Here is an 18067-nt window from a genome sequence, read left to right as displayed (position 1 = left end):
GTTTCCGGCGGCGGCGGTGAAGAATTCCGGCAATAGATGCGAATCGGGTTCGAATGTCGGTTTGATCGGTTTCGGTTTTGGGTTGGATCGAATGAAAGGAATGATGAAAGTTTGGCTGTGCTTATATAGAAGGCGTTGCAGGTCGGTTATGGATATGAAAAGTCATGACGGTTTCCGGTCGTCAAAAGACCGGAGAAGATGAACAGAACAGGCGGTTACTTTTGATTTGAATTCAGCGTCATTAAAGTCGTGATAAATGTAATACGGTTCTGGATTAATAACAATAACTAGGACAGCCCAGTTGGTTAATGCGCGTGTTTGGGAACAAGAGGTCCCGAGTTCGAGTCTGTTCCCACACGGTTCCACCCCCTTTTTTGTTAACTATTAGATTAACTAACTGGGTTAGTCACTAACTGAGTTTTTCTAACTCAGTTAGTGCTGCCCTTTAATAAAATTAACCCAGTTAGCTGATTTAACTGGGTTTTCACTAACGGAGTTAGTTTAACTAACCAAAATGCTTAAAATCATAAAAATCAGTTTTAAATATTTATTTATTTGGTTTTAATTATTAATTTATTTATTTAAAATATTAATAAAATAATATAAAAATCATTTTAACCCAAATTTTGATATTTTTACCGAATTAACGTATAAATTCCCAATTTTCGTACGGTTTGGGGTAATCTCTTGGCAATGATGAATTTAAGAGTTGAGATTAAGATGTAATTTCACTGTTTTTACGTGTTTAACATGATATCAATTGTTTCATCAATACATGGCATTCAAACACAAATATGGAATAAAATCATGCATTTTCATTATGATTTCAAGTCTCGAGTACAATTTGGAAATAAAACCAAATACCACAAAGGTACAACTTACAAAAATAGAAAGTACAAGCAGACTTGCCAAAAAGGGAAAGATCGAAAATGCGAGATGTCACAATTACCTAGGATGTCGAGTCTTGCACGTGGAGCGAAGCGTCGTTGTGGATCGTTGAGAGCACTGTTCTGGTTATAGTCTGGTTTTAATAAAAACGTTTTCTCCATATTAAATCCGAGTTCTCTATAACCAATGGCTCTGATACCAATCTGTCACACCCTCAAAATCCACACGCGGAGTACCACCGCTTGGAGGCGTGACATGACCAGGATCAAGCCATCAATCATATCAAACATAGCATTTAAGTGTAAAAGTAGAAAATGTATTTCATCGTGACATGACTGATGTTCATAACCAAACATTATTTAAGTAGCGGAAGCATAATAATGAAAACCCAAAATAAGTTATAAGTTCAAATATCGTTCACGACCCGTATCCCACAACGACCTGCTCCTCCCTGTGCAAGCTCCATAATATACCTAAGGTTCTGCAAGGCATGTAGCAGAAAATCAACAACTAGTTGAGCGAGTTCACAGGAAGTAAGTTCAGTAATAGTAATTGTATGAGTCGTATTATGTTTGTTCGTTTGATCATGTATCGTATTAGTTCGTATCGCAGCCCTCTAGGCATGTATGCGAAGATTAGGGAAAGTTCTCAAGTATTCTAGACTATGTATATTTGTATCGCTGGCCACCCTGGCATGTGTGCGAAGTTTAGTATGTATAGTTCGCAGCCTTCCTGAGGCATGTGTGCGAAGATTAGTCATAATATCGCAGCCAACCCCTGGCGTGTGTGCGAAGATCAGTTCAAGTAGGTATACTAGTCTAGCCGTATCTTATCATTTACCATCCTCACCCTGAGGACCATATCATTAGGTTCCATTAACTAAGTACGCACGAAATAATCATCCAATCCCATTCCCACCCTGGGAACCCCATGCCTTGGCTGTGTGAACTCACCTTGGGTTGCTCGGCAGATACACAGAAAGTACAGGTAAGCTAGTAAGTGGTCAACCACGTCCTATCATGGTTATTATACAAGTCAGGTTTGTATATAGCACGTATGTTCTACACGTATTGTACACAAAAGCAATCATGGCAATTCACATACGTATCAGCAGTCCAATAGAAATCAGATAACAATTTCCAAGTATTCGGCCCAAACAGTTGGGCTTGTAACAGTAAAAGTCCAATAGCAACATAGTCAGTCTCGAGTCGAGACTATCGGTCTCGAGTTATGCTGGTGTCGAGATCTCGAGTCGCAACGAATGAGATCTCGAGTCGCAACAGGGGTGTTCTCGAGTCGCAAGAGCTGGTCTCGGGTTGTCATGGTCCGGTCGAGACTGTTCGGTCTCGAGTCGCAACTGGACCCGCAACCTCGTTCTCGGTTGGTGCTGCTGTGTGCGAGTGTTGTGGTCTCGAGTCGAGACTAGGAGATCTCGACTCGCAATCCTGGTCGGGACAATCCGATTGTAACAACTTTCCATAATTCAGTCAACAATTATTCCGTGATTTCAGCTAACAACTTAGCGTTTCGAAAATCAGATCAAATCAATAATCATTCCATATTCAAACGTGTTCATGATCATCATCAATCAACAACTAAACAGTTTCACAACATGCTAATATTCGATCCAACAAGCAATTATATCACTAATTCGTATGAACCCTAATCCAATCATATGAACAATAACCCGTCATACTCGATCATATGCATCTAAGGTTCAATTATCAAATGACAATCTAATCAACAGGACATGATAACCGGGTTAACATCTAATCGGTTTCATAATAACATACCATCCAATTCATGTGAACCTATATCCGGTTAACAAACATCATTCGGTTTTCATACATCAAAACAATCCGACTTGCATGAATATGAGTAATCACATATACGAATCATAACATAAATCAATCAAGGAAGACAATCTAAAACACACTAACCGAGATGAGGGAAGGATTCAGATTCACAAGCTCGATGAGTGTTCGGTTCGGCAGCCCTTGATTCCGAGTCGAGAGGGTGTTTGGTGTGTGTGTGTTCTTGGTTGCAAAGTTGTGAAACTAAATCCCTAAAGGTGTGGGTGAACATGTATACGTATGGAATGGAAGTGGGCCGAAACCCCCACTTGGGCTACGGTCTCAAGTCGGACAGGTGGGCCGAAAAGGTTGTGAGGTTGAATTATTTATTTGGTTCAAGTAGTAGCATACACATTCTCATGAAATCGTATAGCACGTAACATTTAATCAATCAGCGTAATCACGTAATCACAAATAGTTCAACAGTTACACGTAATGTAAGAGACGGTAAAGTACGAGTTGTCACAGTGGTGGCAATTGTGAAGTTGGGTGGTGACTGTTGGTTGAGGGTCGTTGCAAGTGGGTGAATGTGGTGTAGAAAGAGAAAGGGAAAAACTAAAGAGTACACTGAAAATTGAATCCATAAAGTAATTAAGTCTTGAGTTAAATGCCATTTTAGTCCCTGTGGTTTGGACCATTTTGTCAGTTTAGTTCAAAAGTTTTATTTTTAACCTGTGGGTCCAAAAATGTTTCACATTTGCCATTTTAGTCCACTGGGTTAACTTCATCCATTTTTTCTGTTAACGAGAAGACCAATTCGGTCATTTTATATGGCTGAATTGTCCTTTTAGTTAACAGAATTACATACAAAATGACCGAATTGGCCTTCTCGTTAATAGAAAAAATGGATGAAGTTAACCAAGTGGACTAAAATGGCAACTGTGAAACCTTTTTGGACCACAGATTAAAAATGAAACATTTGGACTAAACTGACAAAATAACCCAAACCACACGGACTAAAATGACATTTAACTCTCAAGTCTTTTTACTTGTCTTTTTACGGTCAAATTAATAGGGAGATAACAAAAGGGAGCAAATAAACAAGTTTGTAAACAAGATAGAGACTTAGACGTTTAAAATTAAGTTTGAGAGATGAATAATGATCTCGTCACCAAACCACAAAGGCGTAAATTACACTTTACTCAATGTTAAATAAACAAAATTCTTTTTCAGTTATATTAATCGAAAAAATAACATGTATTGATTTGAAACAACTTAAAAGTATCATACCGTCGACTCAATTTGACTTTTGATTTACTTGTCACCTGCTTAGCGAATAATCTAAAGAAAAATTACTTTCATTGTATTAATTTGGTTACTTAACGATCTGTAATTTCTTTCACCCGTCAATCATCCTTTGATTTGATTCATGCAATCTGCCTATTTGAACCATATATTACAATTATCATGTCATGATGACGGCATGATCATGGTTTGCCATTTTTTGCAACAATGCTAGAATTAAAGCCACGAAAAAAATGTAAAAAATGAACATATCGAGCACTATACCTTAAAATCAGAAATTTTTATATTCTCATCTTTTCTTGGTAATTATATTTAATCGTTAATAATATTATGATTATCATGCACTATTATCATTATTATTAGTGGATACAAGGATAAGAACTACATCTATACAATTTTAAGCTGATGATAAAAATAGTAACATGTAATGTAAATGTTAAATACAATGATCATAAGTTCACAACCTATCCTTCTGATGTACTAAGTATAAATTAACAAGAAAAAATGAAAAACTAAAAATGTATGCATAATCGGTGAAGGGTTTGATTGTCAATCGACTACAAACTTGAGCTACACGGATTACATATGATTAAAAAAAAACATAAGAGTTACGCTCAACCATGAGTCATCTTGACATAATTGAATCATCAAGTTGCATACTTTCGAGTCAATTAAGAAAACCGACAAGACCAAGTTCGAAAGAAATAAAATATCAAGTAAAAAAAATCCATAAGTGCCGTATTAGGGAATAGTATCATACCCTATTTATAACCGAGTTTTGGTGACTAAATAACCCAATCAAGCTTGTTATTAGGGTTTCATCTAGTTTTGAGTAAATTTTTAGATTAATAAAAGACAAAATTGCAGAAAACTAGCTTTATGTTTGCCTCAAATTGCACTTTATACCTTTCACTATGAAATTGGCAAAAACCAACCTTTATGTTAATGTTTTATTACACCCTATAACCCTTTAGCACTAACCACGTCAAAAAATTCAGTTAAACGGACTCACATGCCTTGCACATAAGGGCATTTAAGTCTTTACTTTTAAATTAAAATAATACTTTTTTTATTAATAAAAACCCACCTGCACCCCACCCTCACTCTCACCCTACATTCTCTCCCTTTAAGATAAAAAGAATTATAATTAAAAGGGCACATACTTTTAGTCACGAGTTGATCTAAAGTTTTTATTTCCTCTTGATTCTTTTGTGATGGATGAACTGACTTCGTGTTTCTTCTCAGCCTTTGGAACTATACTTTTAGTCACAAGTTGATCTAAAGTTTTATCACTGCTGAAAGGAAAACTACTTGATTCTACAATACCTTTTTGAAAGTGTATATCAGATACACTTTGAAAACTGACAGGTGAATCAGCAAAATAACCGGTAACACAACTGTTACCACTTGACAAACAGTAAGACGACTGAAATCCAGGTGGTGAATCATGATTTACAAAAACAATTGGTACAAGCGAAGAACCGTAATCACTAACATCACAGCTAAAACTTGTACCACTAACGGATGTATCACCGACAAAATAACTGTAGTCCCTAATCGTCCGAAACGTATCATACTTCTAGAATATATTAAATGAAACATTTTTTATTGGTTTAAAACTTATTCTTTGTATTCTTATCAAAAAAAAATTTCTCATTTGAACCTCTCCAATAATACCTACTTTAATTCTAACAGAGTTATAGTGACTATATGATCCAATGAAGCTTGTGATTAGGATTATGAGAGTTTGATATAGTTTTGAGTAATTTTATATCTTATATCAAAATTGTGCCCGTGATTATCGATAATTTGTTTATTTGATTGAGACTTTTGGTTTACAAAAGTTTTGAATTTTGATCATGAAAACACGTCATGAACATACGTGCACGATTAGCGTCCATAATATGATTAAAAACAGATCCGAAGGTACGAATAAAAACATGAAAAATAAACATACCAAATAATAAGAAGAGTTAATTACACAAATGGGTCCTGCGGTTTATACATAATTTCGCCTTTGAGTACTAACTTCTTTTTTTAACAGGTTTAGGTTATATGGTTTCAATTTTGTAACACATTTGGGTACTAACACCAAAATTAGTTAATTAATGACTAAAATACCCTTGCATTTTTTTAAGTTTATCAATGTAACACATTTGGGTACTAACACCTAATTTTATTTAAGTTTAAATCAATTTTACAAAATCTATTTATTTTTTTATTTTCATTATTTTATTATATCTCTTAATTAACATAAACTCTATTTATTTTTTTTTATTTTCATATTTTTATTAAATTTCTTAGAGTTAACTTCCATTTTGCTCCTTATGATTTAGTCATTTTAACGATTTTGCCCCAATAGTTTAAAAATAGGCATTTTCCTCCCTGATTTTTCTAACCACTCGTTCTACCGGCCACCACCATCCACCACCACCTGCAACTACCACCTGCCGACCACGACTACCACGATTTTGCCCCAATAGTTTAAAAATAGGCATTTTCCTCCCTGATCAATCATATATATCCAAAATTCAAAACGAGTAAGGTTTACATTATTTAAAACTAGTAAAAAATTTAATTTACATAAAACTATATAGCTAGTAGATTTTATTTAAAAAATCTATTAAAAAAACACTGGTGTAACAAGTAGATTTTATGTTAAATAAGAAATTTAATAAAAATATAAAAAAATAAATAGACTTTATGTTAATTAAGAGATATAATAAAAAGATGAAAATAAAAAAAATAAATAGATTTTGTAAAATTGATTTAAACTTAAATAAAATTAGGTGTTAGTACCCAAATGTGTTACATTGATAAACTTAAAAAAATGCAAGGGTATTTTAGTCATTAATTAACTAATTTGGTGTTAGTACCCAAAGGTGTTACAAAATTGAAACCATAGAACCTAAATCTGTTAAAATAAAAAGTTAGTACCCAAAGACGAAATTATGTATAAACCACAGGACCCATTTGTATAATTAACTCTAATAAGAAAAAGAAATTCATAGAAAATAACAAAACCGAAAAAAAGGTATTATGTGACCACACATGATAAACAGGAGAGTCGTCTGAAACTCTGAATACAAAAACGTTCCGGTTTTGAATAAAAAAACGTGTTGGTGGGTCCCGCACAAAGTTATCACCGTCACCGTCACCGTCACCGTCAACAACCGTTGTTGAGTGGACTGTTCAACTCTCGCACATGCTTCAGTCCCTCCAATTTATATCAATCAAAACAATGCATTCGAAGCCAACAAATCAACAATTCGCTCAATATCGTGTAACAAATGGTAAGGATTCGAATCCAGAAGTTCAATTATTCGATTCATATAGCTCATTGTTTACTTGAATCAATCTCATTCGTTCATTTTTGTTTCTGAAATTTCGGAATTGAATGTTAGTTAAACTTCATGATGAACACAATTTGTGTTGCTAATTTCAAAATTGAGATCGATTAGATGTTTTATCACTTATTTACGATTTGTAAAGCTCGTTGTTTAGTAGAATCGATCTCATTGACTCACTCGTTCGTGTTTTGTCATTTTTGTTTTTGAAGTTACGTCGAAATTGAATTTAAACCTAAATTAAAGCATGATGAACACAAATTTCTGTAGCTAGTTTGAAAATTGAGATCGGTTAGATGTTTTATCACTCATTTTTATGTATATAGCTGATTGTTTACTAGAATCGATCTGGCCGTTGCATGCGTTCTTATTTTGTCAATTTTGTTTATGCTTTTAGGTCGAAATTGAATGTTAGATCTAAATTAAAAGCATGATGAACATGATACGTGTTGCTAGTTTTGGAAGATGAGATCGATTAGACACTTTCTCACTCACTTATGATGTATATAGTTTTCATTGTTGTTAGATAACAATTTGTATAGGGACTGTTATGTCATTAGTTGAAAGTGTATGAGGGGTACTTGTGTAATATGTCTATAGTGTGAGGTTTAGTTGGTAAGAGTTAGTTAGAAGGTTGTTATCAACTGTACTAATATCTGGTGGTTGTTAATGAGAAGGTTAGCTTGGATTTGAACCTAATTCTCTCTTTAGTCTTCTTCTTCAATTCTAAGCCTAACAATTGTTTACTAGAATCGATCTGTTCATTGCATTTGTTCTGATTTTGTCACTTTTGTTTATGCTATTACGTGGAAATTGAATATTAGACCGAAATTAAAGCATGATGAACACAAATTCCTGTAGCTAGTTTGAAAGTTGAGATGGATTAGATGTTTTATCACTCACTTTCGATGTATTTAGATGATGAGTAAATTACCATTTTAGTTCCTGAGGTTTGGTCCAAATTGTCATTTCAGTCAAAATAGTTTTTTTTCTCCTCTGGGTCCCTGACTTTTCCATTTTCTTACCATTTTGATCACATTGCCTAACTCAGTCTAAAAATCTTGTTATAACCTGGGATATTTTTGGCATAACTGTTGTGTAGTGATAACCGGGGGTAGTTTACAACATAATTTATACCTCATAATAATTTAATGCCAAAAATACCCCTGATTATAACCTGTTTTTAGACTAAGTTAGGCAATGTGATCAAAATGGCAAGAAAAAGGAAAAGTCAGGGACCCAAAGGAGAAAAAAAAGACTATTTGGACTAAAATGGCAATTTGGACAAAAACTCAGGGACTAAAATGGCAATTTACTCTCAGATGATTGTTTACTAGAATTGATCTGTCTGTTGCATTTGTTCTTATTTTGTCAATTTTGTTTATGCTATTACGCCGGATTTGAATGTTAGACTGAAATTTAAAGCATGATGAACATATATCATTAGTTAGTTTGAATATTGAGATTGTCTAGACGTTTTTATCTCTTAATTTAGATTGAGCTTGCAAATGTTCCACTAATGTGCTCCTTTTCAACTTTTGTTTTGCTATGATTATGTATCATCTGATTATATATTTCGTTCCGTTTCATACTGGTGGAGATAGATTGGGATGATGATATATGATTTCGGATATATGTATGTAATAATACTCCATTTCACTCTTTTAACTTATACCTAATTGTTTATATTGCTACTTAATGACAAATATCAGGTGGAATTATTGATGAGGAAAATCATATAATCGATTATTGACTGTGTTAATTGTAGTTAAGTAGCTGTAGTTTGAGTTTGATCATTGTCTTGAAGAATTATGTTACTAAGAGTGTGAATCATGCTCTGATACCCATGAAGATGTTATATTCTTGAAATCCTAATTTGGTACTGAATCGTGTTGTTCACATAATCGAATGGGTCAGGGGTATAAGTATCTTTTAAGTTGGGTGTATTTATTTAAGGAGTTTCTAATTATCAAGTCATACATTTTGGGTTTTGGTTCAGGATTTGAGTCTTAATTTAGTTTCCTATTTGAGTGATTCAGGTATTTTATTTTCCAAGATGTTTGGCTAGTATAAACAAGTTTTGTTTCCACCACAATTGTATTTATTGTTTCTATTCAAAGAATCTGATTCATAATTGTGTATCGAACAGCCTCTCTACCAGAAACAAGTTTCCAAATTCAGTCTGCAAATGAAGAGATCAATAGAGACATCATCTGTTCTTATGAGTATTATCATAGTTCTACTTACAATAGATAGATTAGAGGGGGCTCCCAGAAACCAAATCATCAAAATATCATGTTATAACCAGACAGAAGACAATTCAACACAGTTCAGCTCAAACTTTATCAAAACAACCGAAAAACTCGAAAAACAAATACAGTCTACATTTTTCGCAACAGCAAGTGCAGGCATGGGACCCAATGCTAATTACGGACTCGCTCAATGCTATGGTGATCTTTCAACAACCGACTGCATCTTATGCTATGACTCAGCACATTACGCTACTTCCCGATGTTTTCCATATACGGGTGCTACTGTTTATCAAGATGGTTGTTTTATGAGATTTCAAAACTACAGCTTCTATGAGGAATATGTGGGGCCCGGTGACACTTTTATTTGTGGGAATACCACAAGGAAGAGTGGTGTGTTTCAAGATTCAGCAAGGCGGGCTGTGTTAGCTGCGGGTAAGGATGCGATGACTAACGGTGAATATTTTGCAAGAGAAGAAGTGGTTATTTCTGGGACAGTGAATGAGTCAGCATATGTGTTGGCGAATTGCTGGAAGACGTTGACTGCAAATTCTTGTAGGAGTTGTTTGGAGGCTGCATCGGTATCTATTATGCGATGTCTGCCTTGGTCTGAAGGGCGTGCGTTGATGACTGGATGTTTTATGAGGTATTCTGATACCGATTTTCTCAATCCTGAGCCAAGCAGAAGTAAAAACAGAGGTAACAATGAGTTTTTTTTCACAATGTATGTTTACTGCTGTCCCAACATGGTACCTGCTTATTTTCATTTTAATATATGTTATTATAAAGTTTCAAACAACATGCTATTTTGGTCATATGTCAATTGGAGACCGGTTCGGTTAAAATCAATTAGTTTTTTTTTGCATAAAATACCAACGTATTTCCACTTTTGTCATGTATTAGTCCTGGTACTTTTTTTAATACATTTGGGGTCATAAAAATGATTTTTTTTTTTTCTCGTTGGGGTCGTTATGCGGGCTTTTTGTAAGTCTTGCCCTGTTTGAGTCATCATTAGAATACCATTTAATGACCCAAACAACACAAAAATTCATCTTTCAATGACTCAAATGTACATAAAATGTATCGCGATTATAATGGGACAAAAGTGAAATCACTTTGGTATTTTATTAAAAAACCGAAATACATTATGTCGCAATGTGGTCTCTTTTTTTATTTAACTCTAATGACCCTATTGAAATGAACAAAGTATATAGTTGCCATTCTATGGCATCTGCCCTTTAATAACTAGAGGAACTCGGTACCATTGTTCAACTTGTTAATTACAGATACTAGGTGATTTTCCTAAAAGATTATCACAATCCATGAATATTGAAATGATCCTAACCTCATTAGTTACATATTTCATATAAATGAACATTAGAGATTGTTGGGACTTGGGGCCCCACCTTTCGATTGCTTATAGTTTTTTATTGATAGGTTCTTCAGGAAGGATGATAGCGGTTATAACAGTTGTTGTTAGCTCCATTGTGATTCTTGCAGTTGCATTGTTGACCGCTTTGTATATGCGAAGATGGAGATGGCTACAAAAGAAGAGAACAGGTACACCATACATACTTCGCTTTGATTAATTTTTGAGACTAAAACAAACCATGCCTTAGTCTTAGGTGGCAAAATGGGCTGGTCAGACAGGTTGTGGTTTTGGGTCAGAACTAGTAAGTTTTTGGTAAGAGTCAAACTGGGTTGGGTGTGTTGACCCAAAAGACTTTTTGTCCAAACTTTTTACTTTTTTAAAATATAATTGGTATGTTAAATATGCTTACCAAAATGATATTATTACATAATAATCCACCATTTGGCCGATAACACTCCCAACTTACGAATTGTACCACGCCACTCCCAACTTTCACCTTATTTTCCTCTTGCACTCCCAAACTAATTGAACCCTAAGCCAGTTAGCTGACGTCAGATGCCACGTCACTAAACAAGTGTCACATCAGATGCCACGTCATAAAAAAATGCCACATCACTAAACAAGCACCACAATAGATGCCACGTCACTAAACAAGTGCCAAGTTAGCAAAAAAACTAATTGGGTTAGCATTCAGTTAGTTTGGGAGTGCCAGAGGGAAATAAGTTAAAAGCTGGGAGTGGCGTAGTACAAGTCGCAAGTTGGGAGTGTTATCGGCCAAATATTGAAAGTTGGGGTTAACTAAATCCAATATCCCGAAAAATTTCGGTTCTTTTGTGCATTAAAAATACACTTTGGGTGACTTTTGACCCATTTGTCACATTCAACCCATTTCCTTTTCAGTTACTTTTTCCTCGCGTTTAACCTGGTAAAACATAACCTGAATGACAATTTATTTGCAAATGGCTCAAAATTGTCACCTCTACCACATAATGGTAGGGATCACATCATACTAGAAGTCTAGAATTTTGAAATGAAGTGTTGCATAATTAATCTTCTAAAATCCTTTTTTTGCATTAATGATTATATTCAGGTTCATATGACACTAAGAAATTGGCAAAGATTCTTACTGACAGTAGCTTGAACTTCAAGTACTCCACTATTGAGAAAGCCACAAGCTCTTGGGATGATTCCAATAAGCTTGGGGAAGGAGGATTTGGGACTGTATACAAGGTAGTACTCTATGTGACATTACACATATCAGTTTTTTCTATTAAAACTTTGAGTAAAGTGCACGGATGTTCCGTGTGGTTTACCAAAATTTTGGATTTGGTCCCTACCTTTCCAAAAGTACACGGATGGTCCATGGGGTTTGCACTTTGTAATGCATTTAGTCCCTGGCTTTAGGAAAGCTAGGGACCACTGTGTACTTTACCCTATAACATGTTGACACATCGTTAATGATATCTTTTCCTCTCCAAGACTCTTAAGTGGATTTTCGTCATCCGACTTGTTTTGGCCAAAATTGGTACAAAGGAAACCAAATACATACTTGGTGGCTATTAAGTAGTTTCAATATACAGGTAGCCATAGTGAAAAAAGGTTGAATACTTGGGTGGCCTTTCCGAACATGATCCTTTTTTTATATCTAATAAAACTCAACTGTTCTTATATCATTTTCTGCTGTCAAGTACTAATTTCAAACAATATATTGAAAAATTTCAGGGAGTTCTTCCAGATGGAAGAGAGATTGCCGTCAAGAGGCTTTTTTTCAACAATAAGTTCAGAGAAGCTGATTTCTATAATGAAGTTAATATGATTAGCAGTCTTGAACATAAAAACTTGGTCAGGCTTTTAGGATGCAGCTGTTCGGGCCCAGAAAGTTTTCTTGTATATGAGTATTTACCCAATATGAGCCTCGATCGCTTCATTTTTGGTAAAGACACAAAGTTAAATACAACAATCATAAGATTTAAGTATACATCATGGTTACTTAGAGGTGGTAATATACAGTCCGTTTACTTATAAATGGATCATTTTGGGTTATGTTTTATCTCTATTCTCTAACACGTTAAACTGGGGTAAAAGTGTAAAATACATAATACCTGTTAAATGCATAGTGTATATCTAATGCATAATACCTCTTAAATCGTTATATTCAAAATATTACATGATAGAGAACATATAATTAATCTAATCATGTTTGTCACTAGTATTTGTAACACAATTAAATTATTTGGACAAAAAGGCTTTTGGGTCAAACCGATCCGGTTTTTATGTTGTAAGAAAACTGGTTTTTTTTTTTTTTTTTTTTTTTTTTGAAACAGGTTTCTAAGGTTCAAACCCCAAACCGGTTAAACCGATGCGGTTCGGTTTATAAACAGGTTTGGGACAAAAAACCGGTTTTAACCGTTTCAAAGTATGGGAATACGAATGGCTCCACAAACCGCCGGGTCGAATCAAGTTGGAACCGGTTTTTAGAAAACCGTTTTTTAACCGCTCCGGTTTTTTTAAACCGTCCTTTTTTTTTTCGGGTTTTTTTTTTACAACTGGTTTTTTTGCAATCTCTAACACAACCCCTTTCTGACAGGTATCCAAAATTATCCGTTTTAGCCCCTGCCTGTTTTGACATGTTACCCAATCTACTCGTCACACTTATTTTGCCACCTGTATTTTACTGCCTGATGTATAGTTCAAACCATATCTTTGCGTCAATAATTCGGTATTATTGAAGTTAATAAAATTGAGATTTTATTTGATTGCAGATGCAATGAAAGGTAAGGAACTAAATTGGGAAAAGAGATTTGAGATCATTATAGGCACAACTGAAGGTCTTGTCTACCTTCATGAAAATACCAAAAACCGGATCATTCACAGGGATATTAAAGCGTCTAATATCTTATTAGACTTGAGGTTTCGTCCCAAAATAGCTGATTTTGGTTTGGCCAGATCTTTTCAAGGAGATATGAGCCACATCAGCACTGCCATTGCAGGAACACTGTAAGTGCCTTTTTTTTTAGAATTTTGATTGCTTTAATCTTGTGCATAGGAGTATATTATTCATATTCATATTGTAGTTCTTACCAAACTAAAGGTGTCATACTGTAAATAAAATTCTATTTATGATTAGCAGTAGGGTTGTGCAAATGGCGGTCCGGTTTCGTTTTTACCTTTAACCATATCTGTAACCGCTAGCTTCGGTTATGGAAGTTCCTTAACCATAATCACAACCGAACTTCGGTTCGGTTAATTTGTTATGAGACTTGGTTATGGTTTGGTTTCGGTTAATTAACCAATCTAAGTTTGCACTAAAACTTTACCTAGATTAACATATTAGACGATTATTGTCTTAGTTACAATCATTTTTATAAATTAAAAAAAGACAAAAAAAAAAAAAAACATACACATGCGTAAAACGAGTCAAATTTTATACCATAATTATTTTTTAAGCATATCAAAACTAAGTACCATAAAAAGCTTTCGTATATGTTTTTTTTATGTATATAGAGTTTGATTCCCTTAACATGTATATTTTAAATATAGATATATTTTAAAAGCATGTCTTAATTCATTTCGGTTCGGTTAACGTTCGGTTATAGGATACCTTTAACCATGTCCATAACTAACTTATCGGTTAATCAAATAGCATCATCCATAACCGTTGGTTAATATCGGTTATCGGTTAATTTCAGTTAGGCTAAACGGTGTGGTTTAAAGCCCCTACGGGCTTTATCACGCCACATCAGCTCCACCTAGGCGCCACCTCATATGGGGGCTTTAAAGCCCATACCTTTAAAATCCTTGCAATGGTTTAAAGCCCCTTTTATACAATATAAAAAAAGAAAAAGGAAATCAAAAAAGAGGGAAATGTGATTTGTGGAAAAGAAATGGGTCCCAGATGCATACTTAATAGCGCTCGTTACTGGGCTGGCGAAGGATCGATCCCCCCCCCCCCCCCCCCCCGGCTCGCAGGGGATGGGTAGGGGGCGCTAAGGGGCGCTAAAAGTGGTGATGTGGCCGGGGGCGGTATACCACACCCCCTGGCCTTAACGGTTAAGGTTTGCTAACCCCTAATTAGCAGAAAGGACCAAAGGCAAAAGTATATTGCCATTCTATAAAAAAATTGCCCTATTTATATACTTCAAAAAGGGAATGACAAAAAAGTGTTTGCAGCTAAGCTGACCCGACCCTTTTCCACACGTGCTAAAAGTTACAAGTTTCAACTTGTTACACAACCTACACGATCCACCTGTTTTGTCACCTCTAGTGTTTAAGCAACAAAAAGATAACACCATTAAATGGCAGAATAAAGAATCTGATACAGTTTACATATTTAATTTCAGCGGATATATGGCTCCAGAATATTTAGCCCTTGGTCAGTTAACTGAAAAGGCAGATGTCTACAGCTATGGTGTATTGTTGCTGGAGGTAGTTACCGGATTACAGAACAACAGGAGTAAAAACTCAGAATACTCAGACAGCTTAGTATCAATTGTAAGTGTTCAAACTTCATATTTTTTTTATTATTATTTTCTGCAAATACAGACCTCAACAATATCAAAGTTAGGGGCAGTTTGATGGTAAACCATAATGTTAGATTATCATATTTACTTATAAATTATTACACGAACACTGAAATAGTCAACACCACGTACAAATATGTTCCTAACGAATACATATTAAATCACACCTCTAGAATACATTAATGACAACAGTTTTGATGTTTTGACTTTACTCGTCTAACTAGAGGTGGCACAATGGGTGGGTCGGGTTGGTCGTGTAATAGGTCAAAAAAGTATATTTCAGAGCAGACCAGGTTGGTTGGGCCAACCCGCAAACACTTTTTGTCTTGTCTTTCTCAAAGATCACAAATAATTAGCGTTTTAAAAATGATTAAAGAGAATTTATGTAGTTCGAATACATTTTGGGCGACTTGGTACCCACTCAACCCATTACCAATTTAACCAACTTTACAAATTTGACATGTGAAAGCTAAAACATAACACAAATGATATGTCTATCCATTAGCGGGTCGAAACCTCTTAGTCTATACTTTCTCTAAAACAAGCAATCTGATAAACAATTTTACTTTTTTTTTAATTTTAATCTTCCTTTTAAACTATTTGTTGTTAAAACAGGCATGGAGGCATTTCCAACAAGGCACGGTGGAAGAAATCCTTGACCCAAATCTAATGTTTCACGCATACCCTAATCTCAGTTTTAAAAAAGAAGCCATAAAGGTTGCACATGTGGGTCTCCTGTGCACCCAAGAGGCTCCATCTTTAAGACCATCAATATCACTGGCATTAAAAATGCTAGTAAAAGATGATGAATCCTTACCAGCACCTTCTACTCCCCCGTTTATCGGTGACAATGAATCAAACGAGTTAGAAGAACAAATACATTATCATGACCGTGATAATTTAGTTTCGGTTGCTACGGTTTCCCATTATCAATTCTCCCCAAGGTAACACACTAATGTGTTGGAATTAATCATTGATCTTGTTAGTTCGTTAGTTTTATTGGAAAACTCAGTTAGTATAGTTAGCGTGCTATATGTAATTATAATAAGTTTAGGGTCAGTTGTGACATTGTAGTAGAATTAAAGGAAGCAACACGTTCACTACAAACCGTCGTGACGTTTCCTCCCGCGACTATATAATCAAACAAACAAACACTGGCTTTGTAAAAAAATTCGTTCTTATAAAAATAATAATACGAATCGGTTCTTTGTCAATTGATTGTGTACTGATTTCATCATTCTTGTGTTTATCGATCCTGATTAGAGGTCATCATAATACGATCCTGATTAGATGCCATCATAATGTTTATGTATGTTTTTCATTAACAAGCATTATATATAATGTTATGTTTTGGTGTGTAATAACCAAAAATTTATGTGTTCAACGAATCGGTTTTTCCTGTTATTGGGTTAAGTTTTGGGCTTTTGAAAGTGAGTTCGTGTTACGGTAGTAAATAGTATAAGGACTATAGTGTAAATCTTGAATAGTATGAGGGGTCTTTTGTAATAGTTTAGTTGTACAAAAAGGATGATGAGAATGGGTATGGATAAGTGATAAGAACCAATCGGTTGATAGATAATCCGTTGAGTTGATCAAGCTTAAAAGAAATTAGCAAGATGCAGACTTTCAGATAATCTCTAATTTTTCATTCATTCCCTTAATGTTGAAATAACACAGCCTTTTATAGGCTTACAAAACAAAGTGGAATAAACATAAATAAACTAATAGTATGTGCATGATGGAATCACCACTAACCCACTAATCTAACTAAATGGCAAATAACATAAACAATTAAATATAGTGATTGCAATAAAGAAGGAAATCGTGTAGGTGGTTGAGTCTTGCATGGATTCCGTGGGTTTGCTGAAAAAGTCACACATCAATCCCGCCCGGTTGAAAATGTCCTTGTCCTCAAGGTCGAAATAAGAACCACGGTGGTCGCCACTCGGTTCTTCGAACGCCATACAAACGAGTTTTGGTAACGTGCCATGGTGGTCGCCACTTGTAAAGTTCTTCATCTATCTTTGAAGGTGTGCTTATTTGATTCGACAGTACATCTATTAGAGGTTGAGTTGTTGGTATAGGCCATGCGGGTGGTGGTGCTTTTTGTGAGGATTGTTTCGGTGCAGATGGTGTGGGTGATGGCGGCCTTTTCGGGGATGGTTTTGATGTAGGCGGTACTTGTTTTGGGGTTGATGATGGTTCAACAACAAAGGCTGAAGTCATTGGCGGTGGTGGTGGTGGTGGTGATGGTGTGATATTTAGGGTTGGTTGTGGTGGTAGTGAGGCAGGTGACGGTGTTGCGGCTGAAGGGGGTGACGGGACACGCGGGACGGTGGCGGCGAGCCAACGACTCGTTGCATTCTCGAGCGTCTATAAGAGTGGATCAAGACCGCTCTGATACCAATTGATAAGAAGTAGGTTGATAGATAATCCGTTGAGTGGATCAAGCTCAAAAGAAATTGGCAAGATGCAGACTTAAGATAATCTCTAATTTTTCATTCAGACCCTTAATCCCTTAATGTTGAAATAAGACAGCCTTTTATAGGCTTACAAAACAAAGTGTGGAATAAACATAAATAAACTAACAATA

At 35.2% G+C, this 18067-nt stretch overlaps 1 protein-coding gene across 2 annotated transcripts; it reads left to right on the top strand.

Moving 5' to 3' along the window:
* Window positions 1–7175: 7175 nt before the first annotated feature.
* Window positions 7176–16688, top strand: LOC110895056 (cysteine-rich receptor-like protein kinase 2). 2 transcript variants are annotated; one of them, XM_022142316.2, is made up of 8 exons: window positions 7176–7279; window positions 9483–10281; window positions 11020–11142; window positions 12045–12184; window positions 12677–12887; window positions 13717–13951; window positions 15295–15445; window positions 16090–16688. In XM_022142316.2, the coding sequence occupies exons 1-8, from the start codon at window positions 7277–7279 to the stop codon at window positions 16420–16422; spliced, it is 1995 nt and encodes a 664-aa protein (XP_021998008.1). In that variant the 5' UTR covers window positions 7176–7276; the 3' UTR covers window positions 16423–16688. The 2 variants fall into 2 exon arrangements, with proteins under 2 accessions (XP_021998008.1, XP_021998009.1); XM_022142317.2 differs by having other exon boundaries at window positions 7181–7279; window positions 9495–10281.
* The last annotated feature ends 1379 nt before the right edge of the window (window positions 16689–18067 follow it).

Source organism: Helianthus annuus, chromosome 12 (genome assembly GCF_002127325.2).
Source record: "Helianthus annuus cultivar XRQ/B chromosome 12, HanXRQr2.0-SUNRISE, whole genome shotgun sequence".
In the NCBI taxonomy this organism is placed as follows: domain Eukaryota; kingdom Viridiplantae; phylum Streptophyta; class Magnoliopsida; order Asterales; family Asteraceae; genus Helianthus; species Helianthus annuus.
This window is presented reverse-complemented; position numbering and strand designations above follow the sequence as displayed.